This window comes from Rousettus aegyptiacus, unplaced genomic scaffold (assembly GCF_014176215.1).
Source record: "Rousettus aegyptiacus isolate mRouAeg1 unplaced genomic scaffold, mRouAeg1.p scaffold_m13_p_2, whole genome shotgun sequence".
Classification (NCBI taxonomy): Eukaryota; Metazoa; Chordata; class Mammalia; order Chiroptera; family Pteropodidae; genus Rousettus; species Rousettus aegyptiacus.
Genome location: NW_023416295.1, coordinates 98,034,805 through 98,053,286, shown reverse-complemented (window position 1 = coordinate 98,053,286; position 18,482 = coordinate 98,034,805). Strand labels below are relative to the sequence as shown.

The 18,482-nt window shown below is 42.7% G+C and overlaps 1 protein-coding gene and 1 pseudogene across 1 annotated transcript in view; one reads left to right on the top strand and one right to left on the bottom strand.

The window, feature by feature from the left end:
* The window catches only part of TMCC3 (transmembrane and coiled-coil domain family 3), a 239,953-nt gene extending 227,515 nt beyond the window's left edge, over window positions 1–12,438 (bottom strand). Inside the window, exon 1 of the mRNA XM_016150123.2 lies at window positions 12,378–12,438. Coding sequence (XP_016005609.1) covers window positions 12,378–12,386 — 9 coding nt within the window. The 5' untranslated portion in view covers window positions 12,387–12,438. The remainder of the gene's footprint in view (window positions 1–12,377) is intronic.
* Window positions 12,439–15,693: 3,255 nt separating this feature from the next.
* LOC107513431 lies at window positions 15,694–17,536 on the top strand (annotated as a pseudogene).
* The last annotated feature ends 946 nt before the right edge of the window (window positions 17,537–18,482 follow it).

The window sequence follows — 18,482 nt, the reverse complement described above, 5'->3', positions numbered from 1 at the left end:
AATGTAACTTCCCAGGACCCCAAAAGATAGGAACAAGATCCCTTGTAATTAGGAAAGGGTGCTGTGAATATCAAATTAAAATAGGTAGGGGTATGTGTGGGTGAGGCAGGCAGGAAACTGAAATGTCTTTGTTTGGGATGGGTTTCCAGTTTTCTGTCCATGTAGCTCTGTATAATACATTGAGTATGAGGATGGGCTGTGGCAGTAAAGGTCATTTACATACTGGAAAATTATAGAAAACTGTAACAAAGGAGAATCTCTAATGCTACCAGCAAATTATGGCCCACAGGCCAAATCCAGCAACCTATTAAGAATAATTTGAACATTTTTAAATGATTGAAAATAAACTGGAAGAGTAATATTTCATGACATGTGAAAATTATATAAAATTCATATTTCAATGTCCATAAAGTTTTACTGGGACACACAGCCACACTTATTTTATGTATTGTCTATGGCTGTCTTCACATTATAATGGCAGAGTTAAGTAGTTGTGACAAGAGTCTATATGACCCACAAAGCCTAATATATTTACCATCTGATCCTTCAGAGAAATAGTCTGTTGACCCCTGCTTTAGGAGAGGAGTTGGTCAGGTTGCTTCCTGAAAACTGACTCTGACCTAGCCTTTGTTTACTGAATAGGAAATAAAATATTGAACTTAGAATTATTTCGAATATACTTTCTTTGATATTGAGCTGAAAAGTTACCTCTGTCTGAGCGTCCCGATGTTGAATTGAGATGATTCCTGTGGTTTCCTGATCCGAGAGTTGGGGCAGGGAAGAGTTTCTGCACATTTGATTCCACTATTAGAATGGCGAATGCATAAAGGGAGGCAGGTGAGCATACTAACCTAGCAGAGCACTCTGCATGGGCTGCACATGAGCCTGCCTTTTATTGAGGCTAGCTCGCCCCTGTCAACAAATATCTCGTCTGTTGCCATTTCCCCAGCATTAATATATCACAAAATCAGATACACAGCATGTAAAGCATAATTCAAAATAGAAAGGCAGGAGCAGCTGTCCTCCCCTGCCCCCTTTTACTGAAGACAGCAGGGTGGCCTTTCACAGTCCACATAATTGCAGTCCATTATCAGCAGCCTAATTTCTTCCATCTCTGAAGGCAACACAAATTATAAAGCATTTGCTATTGTTACACCAGTCAGCTAATTCTATTGTCAGAACATTTCAAACTCCATAATTTCAACTGGAAAAAGTGGAGAGCCTCACTCCTTTGAACTGCCTGTTAGACTATTACATGTCTCAGCTTGCTTGCGGGTAGGAATAAGAAAATATTCTCTGGTCCATTCTAATCCCTGCAGGTCAGCCTGTAGCCTGTGGACCACAGCCCTTTAGAAGCCTCACCTGAACACCACTTTGGCTCATGCCAGGGTGCTTCCAGGTCCTCCTGGGGGATGGGGGAAAGAAAATATTCTCCATTAGGAAATTAATGTTTATAAGTACCCTGGAAAGCCCAATAATAAGCATAATGGTTTGGAATATAAGGAACCAGAGTGGTTTATTGTTAACATTAAAAGTACATATTTTAATTTGTGGTTTTATTACACACATTGGTAGTTCAACTCTTTAAGTTTCTGATGTTGGGTTTTTGTTTGGCTAATGCTGTGTATTGGTTCAATTCAAGGTATTTTACTCACATTTCAAAAAACACCTAATATAGCACTCTTTCCCAGTGTTTTTACCCAAACCTTCTGCAAATGACACTTTCCAGTTTATAACATACCTAGTCTTTAGATCCAAGGTAATAAAGAAGGTGCCCTTATGATGAAGAACTCCATGATCCTACTTTCCTGTTAAAAACTGAAATATGCTTTAACAAGCCATTACACTAGTCTGTATTCCTACTCTTCCAGTTATTGGTGGGATATGCATAGATAGGACACTTCATTTCTCTCTACCCCAGTTTCCCTGTTAAATGGGGTTAATATTTTAAATAATGGTTCTGACTCAGCAAATTTACTATCAGTAAATTATACACTTAACATTGGTCAGTTTTATAGTATGTAAATCTTTCCTCAGTAAAGCTGTTAAAAAATTAATTTGAATAATTGTAGTTGAGGAAGGAAGTTATAGACAAGAAACCATCGATGAATAAAGACCGAAGAAAGAGCAGGGGAAGGCTAGAGTAATCACATCAAGCTTGAGAGCATACACAGAACTTTAACATTACATTTAGGGTTCATGTCCTATTTAAAACCATCTTCCTGGATTCCCCTGACAACACAATTGCTCTTTCTTGTCCCTTGAAGTTAATGATGCTCCTTTCTAGGCTGTATTTTGGATATACTTCTGTTAATCCAATCATCATATTGCATGGTAACTGTTTGTTAAAAAGTCTGACCCTCACTAAACAGTTCCTGGTACTCAGAAGTTGTGCATTTTGGCAGTCCTAGTCCCTAATTCAGCCCAAGAGCTCAAGAATGTTAGATGAGTAAAAGAAAGAATAAATATTGCTATGGCAAAAAGGAAAAAAAGTTATGGTTTCAAAGAGTCAATGAAAAATATGGTTTCAAAGAGTCAAATTCTTGAGCACAATGCCTTACACATAGCAATCATTAAGTGAATGGTGGTTCTTCCTATTATTAACTAAACATGCCAAGAACTATGCTACAGGAAGAAGTCTATTTTGAAGTAACACTGGCCTACAAAATAAAGATGTTAAAAGATGCATGGAAGACCTAATTTTAGATGACCCTCTGTCCTATTTCCAAGGCTTAAGGGCCCAGATATTGGCCAGACTTCAAAAGGCCTCACAGAGTTATCTACAACTTATGATCAGAACCCACCAAAGTCACAATTAACAGCAATCCCATTCTCACAAAACCCTAAACTTGCAGGCTGTAGTCATTTTGTTGGGTGTGCAGAAGATTCATTCTTCAAGATTCTAGTCTGAAAGAGAAGGAACAAAAGGCACCAGAGAGCAAGGGAGAGTGGGACCAAGAGACAGTGCTCCAGACGGCCTCCTCTTCCTTTCTCCAAAGGGAAAACACTGTCCAGCATGTCCAGAAACTGCTGGGCTATTTATTTAGCTGGTACCAGATGAGATTCCTTCAGTCGTTCAATAGATATTTATTGAGTCCCTACTGTGGGCCTGCCACCGTTCTAGGCAGTAGATACAGCCATGAATAAAACATTTAAACATATTCAAAATGAAATGGGGTGATCCTACTTGATGTTGAGACTTACTATAAATAATAATTAAGATCTGAATAAAGAGCCCACAGACTCATCCACGTATGAAAACTTGATATATGACAAAGGTGGCAATACACATTGGTGGGGACAGGATGAGTATTCAATAAGTTTTGCTGGAATAATTGATTACGTGGAGGAAAGACTGAATCCCTACCTCACTTAATACACTAAATCTAGTTCCAAGTGGATTAATGGTTTAAATAGTAAAGGTAAAACTTAAAGTCTTATTAGAAAACATAGGTAAATATCTTTAGTCTTCAGACATGGAAGGATTCCTTATGAAATAAAAAGCATACGCCATAAAGGAATGAACAGATAACCTCGCACACATTAAAATTCATCAAAAATATTCTATTAAAAAAAAAAAGATAAACTGGAAAAATATACTTGCAACTCAGTAAGAAAAATATGATCCAAAAGACAAATGGATAAAAGATATAAACAGATAATTATAGAAGAGGAAACTCAAAGGGCTGATGTATACATAAAAATATATATGTTCAACAATACTACTAGACGGGGAGCCATAAATTAAAACTATAATGAGATAATATTTCAAATTTCAGATTTGCAAAAATATTTTAAGTCTGACAGTACCAAGTGTTTGGAAAAAATATAGGCCATTCATAGACTTCTGATAAGTCACTTTGAAGAAGAGTATGGCAATATCTAGAACTGACAGTATGTTTAATCCTACAGCCCCGCTACTCCACCCTTCAGGGCCCTAGCACTCACAAACAAATAGATACACAAGACCATAGCAGCACTGTTTTGAAACAACCTAAATACAGAGAAAAAGAGAAAGGATAACTTAATTACGTAGTATTCCAATACATAAGTACACTTAGCTTTAAAAATGCATGATCAGCTACTGATATCAAATAGATGAATCAATCTCATGTACATGATATTGAGCAAAAATAGCAAATTACAGAATACATACATCCATACACACATATGTGTATGTGATAAATAAAGTCTAAAGAACATGCAAAATAATAGCATATATAACTTAAGGATAAAAGCATATATACTAAAAGCATTCAAATACACAGGTATGCTAAATTCAGGACAGAAGTTACCTATGGTCAGAAAGAAAGGTACTAGGAGAGCTCCATCTCTATTGCTTCTTTTTTTTTGGTAGTAGAGTCTTTTACTGAGATATAATTTACATATGATTAAACATATCTTAAGTGTACAGTCCAATGAATTTGACCAATGTATACACCCATATAACACCACACCCATCAAGAACCCCTTTCCATCATTCCGAAAGATTCCCTCATGCCCCTTCCTAGTCAATCCCTATCAGCAAACACTGTTCTGATTTCTAGCACCATAACTTACTTTTTCCTGTTCTAGAATTTCATATAAATGGAATCATACAGTATGTACACTTTTGTGTCTAGCCTGAGATTCATCCATGTTCATGCATGTACGGTAGTTATTCCTTTTTATGGCTGAGTAGTATTCCATTTCATAAATATACTACAGTCTTAGTAATTTTTTAATTTGTGGTAGATAGCAATGTATTGTTCTTTATACCTTTTTTATACATTAAATATTTCCTTTGCAAAAAAGTGTAGGTCACTGAGTGCTAGAGACCCTCTAGGATACGTAACTAAGGGTGAAATGGCTGGCTTATGGATTATGCATATTGTCAGCTCTACTAGATATTGCATACTCCAGTTTCTGACCATAGATCTATAAAACCAGCAACTTAGGAGGTGTTGCTCAGGAATCTGCACTTTTAACAAGCTCCCCAGGTGATTTTATGTATTTTTGTGAACTACTGTTTATAAATATATTCTTAGTGGTGTTCTATAACTGCAATGGCTATTACTATATGCCAAAAACTCAGAAATTTATATCTTTAAATAAAACTTTCTTCTAAGCTACATGCCTTAATAATCATCTGCTCTGGATAGTTCTATTCCAATGACTCACAGGTGACTCAGACTCAATGTGTACGAAAAAGAAGCAATTTTTCCAAGCTCCATGTCTTGGTGTTTCCTCCAGAGTTTTATATCTCAGGTCATAGCACCACCATACACCTGGTTTTATGAAGCCAGAACCCTGAGACTCTGTCACTCTTAACTCCTCTCCTCCCTTATCCTCCACATCCTATCGGTCACCAAGTCCTACTGATTCTGCTGCTAAATATCTCATAAGTAGAATACATCTCCTCATCTCCTTTACCACCCCCTAGACCAGGTCATCTAGATTAATGTAACAGCCTCCTAACCAGTCTTCCTACCTTCAGTCTTGTCTCTCCATTCCATTTTCTACCTTGTGGCCAAAGGATCCTTCTGAAACAAACATCTGGTTTTCAAAGGTCTGCTTAGACCCTCTCAATGGCTTTCCATTACCCTTAGGACACTTCTCAGACTTACAGAGGCTTTCATGATCTGCCCTATCCCCACCTTTCCAACCTCAATCATTGCCAATACTCTCCTGCACTCTACTCATTCAGCTACTCTGAATGCATCTTGCTCTCCTTATATGTGCCACTCTTCACTCTCCTTTTGCAAACACTGTTCATTCCAGCTGGAATGCAATCATCCTCCTCTTTCCCTGACTGCCCTTGCTCGCCCTTCAACTCCTAGCTAAACATCACCTTACCTGGAAGGCTTTATGAAACCCCCAGACCAGGTTGGGAACTCCCACTAAGATCCCCTCACAACTTATTCTTCCTTTGTAACATTATACCACAGTTTATGGAACAACTGAACTATCTTCTCAGATAGACTACAACATTGATGAAGAAATTGGGCCATGCAGAGCCTGCTCACTCACAATGAATCCACAGTGCATAGTAGGAGGTTCATTTGAAATATGTATTTAATGAGTATTATCACATCACATTTAGTCTACAAAGAAACAAAACTTGAAGCTATGTACAATTCTAAATTTAGAAAGTTATTTATTATCTGCAGTGTTTAGGTTTTATTCTCTGGCTGCTTTGGCAAATGTCTGCCACCACAGCAGCAGTCCATCAAGAGCAGCAAGAGGTGGCAAGACTCAGAACTAGCCAGCTTGATTTTCAAACCTTAAAAAAAAAAAAAAAGCCCCATGTGTTTTCAAGTATCACACCTCAGTTGCAAGGAAGACGCAACGCATGAAATCTTGTTAGGATTACAATGATTGAAGTGGAAAGGTTTTTGACAGAAGGATTGAATGTGTATACTTTATTGTGTCGGGATTTACATCTAAGGTATAGCTGGGCATACTCAGCTGCTGCCAAGGATGAAAGCTGCATGTGAGTTCAGCAGCAATTTACCTGGAGCAGAAGCTCTCAATTTTAAACCCCTGACCTCCATCCCATTTTGGGGGGGGGGGGGTAGTGAAAACATTAAGAATACAGACTGTGGTGCCAGAATGCCTGATTTAAAATCTCTGCTACATCATTTATTAGCTGTGGTATGCTAGGCAAATTACTTAGCCATTCAGGGTCTTGCTTCCTCACTCGAATATAGGAGTAAAATAGCATTTACTTCATAGGTGTGCTGTGAGGATTAAATGAGTTAATTACATTTAAGGTACTTAGAGTAAGGGATCAGTAAATGTTAGACATATCTAGGGGCATAGCAAGAGGTCTGGAGAAAAATGACTGTGAAACAGAACAGAAAAGACAGAAACAAAAGTAATCTGCTATGTAATAATTGAGCACTTTGAACAGATTATCATCCAGACCTCAGAAAAACCCTTTAATGCAGGTTAACCAGTCCAGGTCACACAGCTAGTAAATCGCTAAGCAGGCTATGAATCCAAGCAATCTTTCTCCAGAGAAGTCCTGAATCACCAAGAAATGATGTCTCCTACCTTTGCATCTGCCCCTTGGGGACTGGAAATCCTGAATTATAAAGGAGAAAGTGAAGCAAAAAAGTGTAAGACGTGGAAAGGAAGAAAGAATAAACAAAATAAGGCCAGAATCAATTGTTTTGTCAATTTAAAACATCCCTTCACAGACATAACAGAGTCCACTGCCTGTGCAGACACTTTAATTCAGTAGGCCAGGCTGAAATCAAAATCACTGTTAAAAACTTCAACAGATTGACAGATCCTTCTCAATCTAATAAGATCCAAATGTGAAATGAAAATGAGGGACACAAAATGTGAGGGCAGGCAGGAGGGCAGTGGATGGGAGTATCTGGGACACAGAAATCATATCTCTGTCTAGAGTGGCAAGTAAAGCTGAGATGCTACGTAGTAAGAGAGACAAAGGATTCCAGTTCTCATTGGGCCTGTAGCATCAGAAAAAATGCCTTAATATCTCTGAGCATCATTTTTTCATCAAAAACATCTGCCTCTCCACAGATAACATCTGCCTTCCCATGCATAAATCACTCAGGTACAGTGTTAGGAAGAAAGAGGAAGACAAGCACACTTGCACACTGCCAGTGGGGGTGTAAACTGAGGACAATTTGGCAATGTTTCTCTCTTTTCAATTTAACGAACTTACAATGTGCCAGGCATTATACCAGTCACTTTACAAATATTAACTTATTCAATTTTCATGGTGGATTGTTAGCTAAATGTCAGCAGTGATTCCTCTGACTGTATCCCTGTCCTTGAAGAGTCCCCTCCCACATAGACTCTGAGCTTGGCCATGATATTTGCTTTGATCAACAGGACAACAGCAAATGTAACACCGGCATAGTTCTGAAAAAGGCTTATGCTTTAGGGTTTGCTGTCTCTTGCTGCTCTTTGGAGCCCTGAGATCACACCATGAAGAAACCTGCGCTAGACTGGTGTATAAGAGGTCACATGCCATCCCAAATGAGGTCCCTGTAGACCAAGTCATCTGTCAACTAACAGATATGTGAGTGAGGCCATCCTAGATCTCCCAGCTACCAGCTGACTTACCAGGTAATTACGGAAGCATGAGAGAATCCAGCAGAGCTCAGCTGGGCTGGCCCGAACTAGAAGAACCTCCCAGCCAACCTACAGACTCATGAGCTAAATAAAATAGTTAGTTTTTAAGTCACTAAGTTTTGGGGTGATTTGTTATGAAACACAAACTAATGGATACAATCCTCACAGCAATCCTATTAGGTAGGTATTATTATTATTCCTGCTTTTAAAATCAGGCAACTGAGGCAAAGAGAGGTTAAGTGACTTGCACAATTTTTAAATGGCAGAGTCAATATGCAACCCCCTAGGCAATCTAGCTCCAAGTCTATGCTATACTTGGCGATTTTATATATATTCCCTATACTATCCTGCTTTACCTAACAAAAGTAAAGATGTTATCACTTGACCCTGAAATCTACTGTAATTTGTCATACAGGTATACTTGTATACATAAAAATCATTTACGTATAAGATTATTCACTGCAGCACTGCTGATTATAGCAAAAGACTAGAAACAACCAATTCTATCATATCCCATACATAGCCATAAAAAGAACCAGGTAGATCTACAAATACTGATCTTATGTAGAAGGGGGAAAAAAGCAAAGTGCACTCGTATGATACATTTACATTTGTGTGTAAAACATTTACACTTATATACTACCATTCACATTTACATTTGTGTGTAAAAAAGAGAAAAAGTATGAACGTACAACTGCTTGAATATACATAATTTGTGGGAGGACACAAGAAACTGCTTTAACATCAGTTACTTCTGGGGAAAGGGAATCAGCTGGTTGGGCAACAGAACAGGAAGAACAATTTTCACAGCAAACTTTTTCATCTTTTGAATTTTATATCACATAAATGTATCATCTATTAATTTTAACTTAAAAGGTTGTTATGAATGTGTAAGGAAGACAATAGACACCTGGCACACAGAAAGCAATCAATAAATAGTAGCTACCTTTATAATTATTTTTCCACTACTGATTTCTAACTCTTTTTAATACAAATTCTTTTAACCAACCCTCTGAAACTTCTGGCTCTGCATAGGAAAGCTCATTTTGGATGCAAAAATAAAGAACAAAACATTAATTAGCCATGTGAAGAAATGAAAGAAGAATCCAGCACACGGCTTCTCTGGTGGTCATGACATAAAGTTCAAAGCACTGGGCGAAGTGGTAGGCACCATTCTGGCTTCCTCAGAGAAACCCAATTACCGGGCACCTTCTGTGCCCATTCCCTATGCACCTTCTCTCTCACTCAGGAACACCAAATGAGAGTAATTATTTTCTATTCTACTAGTTACTGGTCTAAAGTTACTGATCTATAAAAATTGAAAGTTGCCACGTGCATCTGCCAAATTATCTGCTACTCCCAGAAATGGTCTGGACAGGAGCAGACAGTTTGTAGGCAGCACAGCATAATGGCAAGAGCCAGGGCTTTGAAGTCAGGCCAACCCGCGTATAAACCCCAGCTCCAACATTTAGCTGAGTGGCCTTGAGCAACATACTCAACCTTTCTGAGCTTGTTATCACATCTGCAAAATGCTGACAACAATTACTATTTCACAGGAGTCTTGTCAATACACTTATTACCACAGTACCAGTACACAGCAAATGTACATTGAATGTCAGCTATTATCATTGAGGGCATTCCAACTGAGGCCTGACCACTTCTTTACTCCATCCTACGCCCCCCCCCCACACAGATTAGTAACCTTAGGTATACATTAGAGGATTCCTACCTCTTCCTTCCTCCCACATTAGTTAACTATCTCCAAAATACATTCTGTCTCTCCACCTGTCTCCATCACCCCTTCACACAAAGGTGATCTCCTTTACTACTACCATACCCATTCCATAACCCATTCTATATACAATAGCCAAGTCGATCTTCAAAAAAGTAAACCAGATCACATCATTCCTCCGCATTTAAGCTAAAATCCAATTTTTTTTACCCTGGTAAACAAGGCCCTGTAGAACTTGCATAGCACTCATCACCATCTAATATTATTTATATAATTTTTTACTTCTTTATTGTTTAATTTCTCAACTAGGATGTAGCCTCCAAGAAAACAGGTTCTTGGCTGTCATCTCCCCACTGTACTCTTAGAGCTTAAAACATGCATGCATACAGTAGGTGCTTGATACATGTGACTTATGGAGGTGGGGGGCATTTAAAATGCAAATTGCTGAGCTCCAAGTTTCAGAGATTCTGATTTAAGACGTCTAAAGTGTTGCTCAGATATCTGCATATCTAGCAAGCAACTGTCTCTTTCATCCTGAAGCAGGTAGTATGCAAATCCCATTTTAAGATACTGGCACACCTCATTTTATTACACTTCACTTTACTGCTTCACTGGTGTTGCATTTTTTACAAACTGAAGGCAAGACACTCTCAGCAAAAAGATTACAACTCACTTTATTGTGATACTTGCTTTACTATAGTGGTCTGAAATCAAACCCACAATATTTCTGAGGTATGGCTGTATCCTAGACAACACCCTCCATCTATAAATCTTGATTCTCCTTACTTAGGCCTATAGATCCCATCGCAGCTGGTTTCCTTGGTTACACTGAGGGTAAAAGGTTGCTGACCATTGAATTTGGAGTTCAAACATGTAACCCTTCCAGTTTCTGTTTCTGTTGCTCCAACCAATGACAGGCATTAAATTATCTGGTTTGCCTAGCTGGAATCCTGTCCTTTCCAGAAACACCTGAGCAGGTTTGGACTAAATCCAAAAGGTAAGCCAGGTAAATTTCCATGCCAGCTCACTAACAGCCTTTCCAGAGACAGCTAGGCCAATTCATACTTGCTCTACATCCCCTCCAAATACTACTTCCCTCATACCTCACACACTCACGCAACACACACACACACACACACACACACACACACGCAGACACACAGAAGACTTAATTCTAGCACCACCTGCAAAACCACAGGCCAGAGCTCCCTTTAAAGCAGTCTAGTGGTTGAGAGGAAGAAATCTTTGAAAGGGCCACTCAGGCGACTAAGTAATAGGCACATAGTAAGTAATAAGGCAACCCCAAAAGTCCAACCCAGAGAAATTCACAGGCTCTGGTGATAAAGTCTTATTCTGTTTTCCCCACTTCTTCTCAGCCTTGTCTCTTCAAAAAACGCCCAACAGCCTTTCCTTGATGCCTAAACTGTCATCAGGGTTGGCTTAAGAAGGTCTGGAGAAATGTCTATTTGGGTTTTCTTAAGTTTCTTCTATTGCCCTTCTACCCTGTAAGTGCTGAAATCCTACATTTGATTAAAGCAGCCTCCATTCACAAAGTTCCGATCCAAACAGCATGCTAGGGCTGGTAATTTATGAAGTCACTAACACTCATGCAGATTAGGACTGGAAAGATCCAGCTGCCAGGGCCTTCCTGCTGCTATAATGCTGGAAATAAGCAGCACTAACCTCTCGGGTTCTTCCTTGAGGTGGAATAAATCCTGCTGTTCAACCTACAGAATGGAGTTTTTCCACTAAGATCTCTGGCTGGAGGTGGGCGTGGGAGTGGTGGTGAGTGCAGGGACCCTCACGCTTGCTTTAGGAAGCAGCGGCCGCGGAAGACGCCCCCCGCCCATGTGCTGGGCGCCTCCTCCAGGACTGCACGGTTCGCGTCTGTCTGCAGCGCCCGGCTCGCTCAGGCCGAGGGGCCAATTCGAGTTCGCACTCCTTCGCGCCTTCCAAACGCCAGCGAGGGCATTTCTGGAGGTGAGGGGTGAGGACCACCTCCCCGAAACACACACACACCCTCCCCACCTGTCACCTACTGGACTTGGACGGGAGCCTGCTCTTCCTGGGGTGTGCTGAGGGAGCCCCACACACGCCGTGCTGCAAAGTTCCCGAAGCTCCCGAAGAAGAAGCGAGGCGCGGAGAAACTGAATGCAGCAGCTGAAGGAGCCGAGCGGGCGTAAGGGGCGCCCGAGGCGGAGTGTGCTAGGAATGGCCCCCCCTGGGCCCGGGGAGGCGCCGGCACGGACCGGAGCCCCGACGTGTCCGCGCCACCGCAGGGAGCGCGGAGCAGGGACCCCTCAGGCTGGCAGAGACCACGCGGCACCCCGTCTCCCCCCAGGTTGACCGACGGGCGCCCCTACCCCGCCCAGGCTAAGGCCGCGTCCCGGGGAAACCCCGCCTCGCCCCAGCTCGCTCTTCCCGCCCGGCTCCCCAGCGAGGCGCTCCCGCCCGCGATGCGGCTGCGGCCTGGAGCAGGAGCCGCGCGCTCTCACGCTCGCGGGCACATTCGCCACCTGCCCCCTCGCGCCTCCCGCGCTACCGCGCGCGCACTCACCCTCCGCATGGCGCCGGGACCGTCCCGGCCGGGCTAGGCGCGAGGCGGACTGGGTGGGCGGCGGCACAGGGCTGTGGGGCAGAGCCGCGCCGCTCCCGCCTGCACACGCGTGCGCCGCGGCGGGCGAGCGGGCGGTGGCCTCCGCGGGGGCGGAGCGGGGGCACGCGGGCGGCGAGGTACCCAGGCCGGCCCCCGGCGTGCGGAGCTCTGGGACGTCCCCGCCCCAGGGGCCTTCCTACAGCGTTGGGGCGTCCCCACTTTCCCAGGCTGCTTAACCCCTCTCCTCCCGACCCGGAGAGGAGCTGGCCCCCTGTGCCTGCCTTGCGGTCCCCCCAACTCTGAGCTGGAGAACGTTTGACTTGAAGATTGGGGCTGACCTTGCTGGGAACCGAGTTTGAGGAGCAAGAGTGGATTGGTGGAGAACTGAGGTGGGATTTCTCACCACCTTGAAAGTGCCTGTCTTCTCCCCGTTCTTTGGTTAGGAGGATGTCCCTCTAGTATCCCATCCTACTCTTTAGAGTCTGCGATTGTCTTTTGGAAGTCCTGAGCATTCATTAACCTTTTTCTTTGCGGGGAGGGGGGGGAGAGGGTAGTTATGGGGCGGGGGGAGTGAGTTAAGCTCATGAACTAGAGATGGTCTAGTTGAAGCAGCAGAGGAAGGGGTCTGCACCCCCATACTGCAGAACCCACAGCTCTTTTTATCAAACCCCCGCGTGCAGAGCTTCCTCTTCTTAAAAGGCCACCCCACCCCCACCCCAACTTCTCCAAACAGGGAAAGCCCATCCCCAAAAGCTAGTGAATGCTTCTGGGAAAAAGATGAGGAAGGGGGAATATATTCCTCCTGCCCATGAAAACACTGCACACCCCTGGCCAGGGAAATGTAGTATTCAAATCCTCAAGAACAAGAGTTGGATGGAATGATCTGTGAGGGTCATTCAGAAAGAAACCTGGCCTTCTCTAGTCGGCTTTTACTGCTGAACAAAGTAAATTAAATAGCACGGAATTCAAAGCAGCCTCAATTCGATGTAGAAAAAAATATCCCTTGTTTACCAAGAGATCCTTTGAAAAACATACAAGGACATGCGTTTTCACACCCTACTGTGACAGGTATGCAGGCAGACAGCAGTGGGAATGCAAGGCTTGTGCTGGATAAACACTTCTGACAAATGTTTTGGTTTTTACATTGCCTGACTGCCAGTAATTCTTGCAGATTCTCACATCACCACTGTCAAAGAAATACTGTTATAATTTTCTAACAGCGGTGGAGTGTCAGCCGCACTATGGAGACCAAATATTAAACAGACTAAGTACCTTTATGATATAATGAATAAAAAACATTGTGTCTGGATTTCTCTTTGATGCCTACCAGCACAAATAGGAGGGATGACGTATATAGGGAAAAAAAAGTGAAGGAAGGAAATTAATGAAGACTGTTAACCCCATTTTACTTAGCTTATGATTGGCATACAGTGGTTCTTTCTCCTTCCTTAATATAAAACTCTAGTTTGATCTCAGATGTTTTGCCTTTGGAGAAACAATTTTATTAAGTGTACTTATGCACCATGGGCTTTACCTGTTATCACTTTCAATCTACACAACTCTCTGAAGTGAGTACTATGATTCTATAGTTTTCCAGAAGGAAATAGTGAGGCTCAGATAGGTTGAGTAATTTGCCTAAGAGTCACTCAGCTTGTTAGTAGTACATCCAGGATTTGAACTCAAGTGATCTGACTCCAGGGTCTACTCACTTCATCCCCATGCTTTACTGCCCTCCTGTGCTCTGCTTCATATAAAAGGTACAGCAGTGGAAAGGTGTTATTCAAAGTAAAAATATGAACTCTTGTCATAGATCAAATTAGTAGCCTTAGCATCTTCCTCTGTAAAATGAGAACTTAGACTAAATAGATGTGCTGAGGACCTGTCTAGAAGTAAAGTTCTTGCTGAATGTATTTGTGTTCAGCATTATGGGAAATCTTAGTAATGTCATTGGATTGTGTAATATCTTACCATATCCCCTTGTTTTACATTGCTTATGCTGCTTTCTACAGTACTACCTCTTTCTCCTCCTTCTAATTAACATTCTTTGCTTTGTGAATGCAATATCTAATCCAATTAGTTTTAATTTTTTACTTAACTTGAATAAGACTCCTGGTTTAAGGGGGGCCAGTTTCAGTTAAGTAATTGTTAGAATGACCTTCAAGCCTTAGTTAGCTTGAATAATTTTTAAACTCCCTACAGAAACAGACAATTATTCAACTGTACAAATACTTGACAACGTATCAGATGCTAATGGACACAGTCATACTGCTTATCAATGGAAATCCTCATGTTTGCAATGCTACCATTAACTAACTTGAAGAATCAATTTAAAAGTGAAATTAGATGAAATCAGATTCCCTCTTTTTATCAGGAGAGTGTGAGGAGAAGGGTCTTTATTTTTTTCATATGTTTAAAGGATCTCCAAAGTGTTTTAATGGTGAGTTATAAGCTCTATTTCATATTATCATACCTCCATTCACCTTCTAAACTCAGACTTATTGTTTCCTTGAAAACTTCCTAATATTTGAGAACCTAGTATATTTTTCCCCTTTTTTCTTAATTGTGTAACAATATTGCCACCAGTAATAAACAGTGATATTCAGCCCTCTTGATCTTCAGGCCAGATTCGTAAGTCTCTGTCTTAAATATAGAAAGAAATGTACTAGGATCAAGAGGTCAACATAACTTCTTTCATTAGTTATTAATATAGATAGGCATTTGATATAAAACTGAGCAAAAATGAACCGATTTATAATTCGCATAAATAGTAAAAGAGAAATGAATAATTTAGCATACTTTTTGTAAATAAGAAATGTTACCAATTAGCATAACTTCTTACCAGTCTGTCATCCTCCGTTTGGAAATGTGTTAGTAATGAAATACTGTTTTTCTTTGTCATGTTCTTAAATTAGAGCATGTCAGAAGGCATTTGTTAAATACCTACTACCAAGGCATACATTATTTCTTGAATCAATTTATGCTTCCCTGAACCTTATCAATAATGATATCAAGGAAACAAAGTGGTCTCAACTACGTGTATTGGGCACTTTATATGTCCCAGGCACTGTGACAAACCATTTTACACATATCAGTCTGTTTCATCCTTACAAAACCCTACCAGATAGTTGTTATTATCTCCCGTGTGCTAGATTAGGAAGGTAAGATTAATTGAGATTAAATACTTTCTAAAGACTGCATGGGTAATAAGTGGTACAGATATTAGATATTGCATTCGCGACGCAAATCTATCTAACTCTAGAACCTATGAGATTAACCTATGACAGGTGGGTGCTAATATATCATAGACGCTTCTCTGAAACTTCTTCAAAGCAGTGGAAATATGAGTCAAGAATTTTATATCCAGCAAAACTGATTTTCAAACATTTATGCTAGGTTAGAGTGGAATTAACTAAAACATGGTTCTTGAAGAAGATAACTTCTTAGATTTAAAAAATAATACAAGATTTGAATTAAAAGAGTTAAGGGTAACATCCATGGCCAGGCCAGGCACAGGTGCTTGAGAAATGGCTTTGCAGATCACTGAAGTCCAGTCACCTGTGTCATTGGAGGTGGGCATTGCTTACAGGGAAAGCCTCACTGTCAAATCCTTCCTCTTCCTGGAGGCTGAGATCTGGAGCCACCAGAGGCCAGTGCCACAGGGACCCGGGCCCCCAAAATATCCTTCCGAAAAGTGGTTTGGCACAGCAAACTCCAGCATGTGTTCGGGCAGCTGGTCAAAAGTGACCAGTGTTTTGAGGCGAATCGAGTATCCTCTGTCACCTGGGATAGCACCTTCTGCGCAGTCAAACCCAAGTTCCTAGCAGTGATTGTGGCAGCCAGTGGTGCAGGCGCCTTCTTGGTGCTGGCTCTAAACAAGACAGGCCCCATTGACAAGACCTACTCAACAGTATGTGGACATATGGGACATTGACTGGTGTCCTCATAATGACGAAGTCATTGCTAGCATCTCAGAGGACTGCACAGTCGCGATATGGCAGATCCCAGAGAATGGGTTGGCCTCCCTGCTGGCAAAGCCGGTGGTGGTGCTGGAGGGGCTCACCAAGAGAGTCGGCTTTATTATCTGGCACCCTGCTGCCTGCAACCTGCTGCTTAGCGCAGGCTGCTGCAATGTGGTGCTCGCCTGGAATGTGGGCAAGGCAGAGAAGCTGTACTGCCTGGACAGCCTTCACCACGACCTCATCTACAATGTCAGCTGGAACCGCAATGGCAGCCTCCTCTGCTCCGCGTGCAAGGACAAGGGTGTGTCCATCACTGACCCCCTCCAGGGCATCCTGGAGACCGAGTGGGAGAAGGATCACAAGGGGCCCCAGCCCATGCGGGCTATCTTTCTGGAAGATGGCAAGGCATTCACCACAGGCTTCAGCTGCATGAGCGAGCAGAAGCTGGTACCCTGGGACCCAGAAAACCTGGAGAGACCGATGGCCCTGCAGGAGGTGGACTAAAGCAACGGGTCTGGGCTGCCCTTTTATGACCTTGACACCAATGTGGTCTATGCCTGCAACAAAGGCGATTCCAGTATCCAGTACTTTGAGATCACAGATGAGTCTCCCTACATCCACTTCCTGAACATGTTCACCAGCAAAGAGCTGCAGAGAGGCTTGGGCAGCATACCCAAGACAGGCCTGGAGGTCAGCAAGTGAAAGATTGCCAGATTCTACAAATTGCATGAGTGTGAGTGTGATACCATTGTCATGACTGTGCCAAGAAAGTCAGACCAGATACTGCCAGACCTGAGACAGCCCTGGAGGCAGAGGAGTGAACAAGCACATGGGATGCCTACCCTATCCTCATCTCCCTGCGGGATGCCTATGTGCCCAGCAAACAGCCAGACCTGAAGGTCAGCCAGGCAATGTGTTATCTGACAGCCGGCCTGCTGTGGCCCCTGGCTCTGCTCACCTAGGGGTCTCCACACCTGCTGCCTCCACCAATAGAGCCACCCCCAGCAGCAGGCTCACCATAGCTGGGGAGGCTGGGAAGCTGGAGGAGGTGATACAGGAGCTGCAGGCACTAAGAGCGCTGGTCAAGGAGCAATGGGAGCACATTGGTGCTTGGAGGAGCAGCTGGGAAGCATGGATAGTGGGGACAGTGGGGACACATAGGACCACAGGCCCAGTGGATGCCACTCCCCTCTCAGCTTTTCCTCCTCCTCTGTCCACTTCTCACTCGGCCTCTGCTGGCAGACTACACTGCTGGCTGGCTGCCCCCTGCCCCTTACTGAGGGCCTCTATGGCAGGCTCAGGGGACAGTGCACACCCTGACTCATCCTGTGGGCCAGACTAGAGCCACCACCTGGCTTTAATCTTTGGTACTTTAAGGGATTTTTGTACCAAGGCAAGCTTATAGTGGGGGACTATCCCTCCACCCACCCAACCCCTGCTCCCCTCACTGGAGGAATGGGAGGGATGGGTTCTATATTTTCATTCCAAGTAAAATTTACTTTCTAAAAAAAGAGTGAAGAATATTCTCAATAGAGGATAGCAGAATGATCAACAACATGGAGGTGGTGAGAGTAAAAATGTAATGGCAGAACAAGCCCAAAATGGTCCCAACAAGATACCGAATTGCTTTTTCAGCAATAACAGACCAAAACTGCAAGCCATGCAGTCTAAGCATACACAGAGGAGAAGAGTTTGACCTTCAGTTTCATCCAGAAACAAAGTCTCCTCTTTAACACCACAGAACCAAAGGGCTGAGACGTAACCAGAACTTGAACTCTAGAACCCTTTCAGAAGCAAAGGGTCTGTTGTCCAGGAAGATCTGGTGCTGAAGTTCCAAGTTTCTCCAATTAAAATTTGCCCCACCAACACGTCCACATATCTGTTTTCCCTAACCCCCTAAAACCCACTCTGAACTCCAGGTGGAGGAGACAGATTTGAGTGGTGCCTTGTGTCTTCTGTGAGTCAACTCAGCATTAAGTAAATTGCTTTTTTTCCCCTCAAAAGCTGATGTCATAGCATTGGCTTCTATGCATGCCAAGCAAAAAATCCTTGTTCAGTAATAAAAAGATCAGCTCTCCTAGGGAATCAAGGGACACATGGCTGGGGA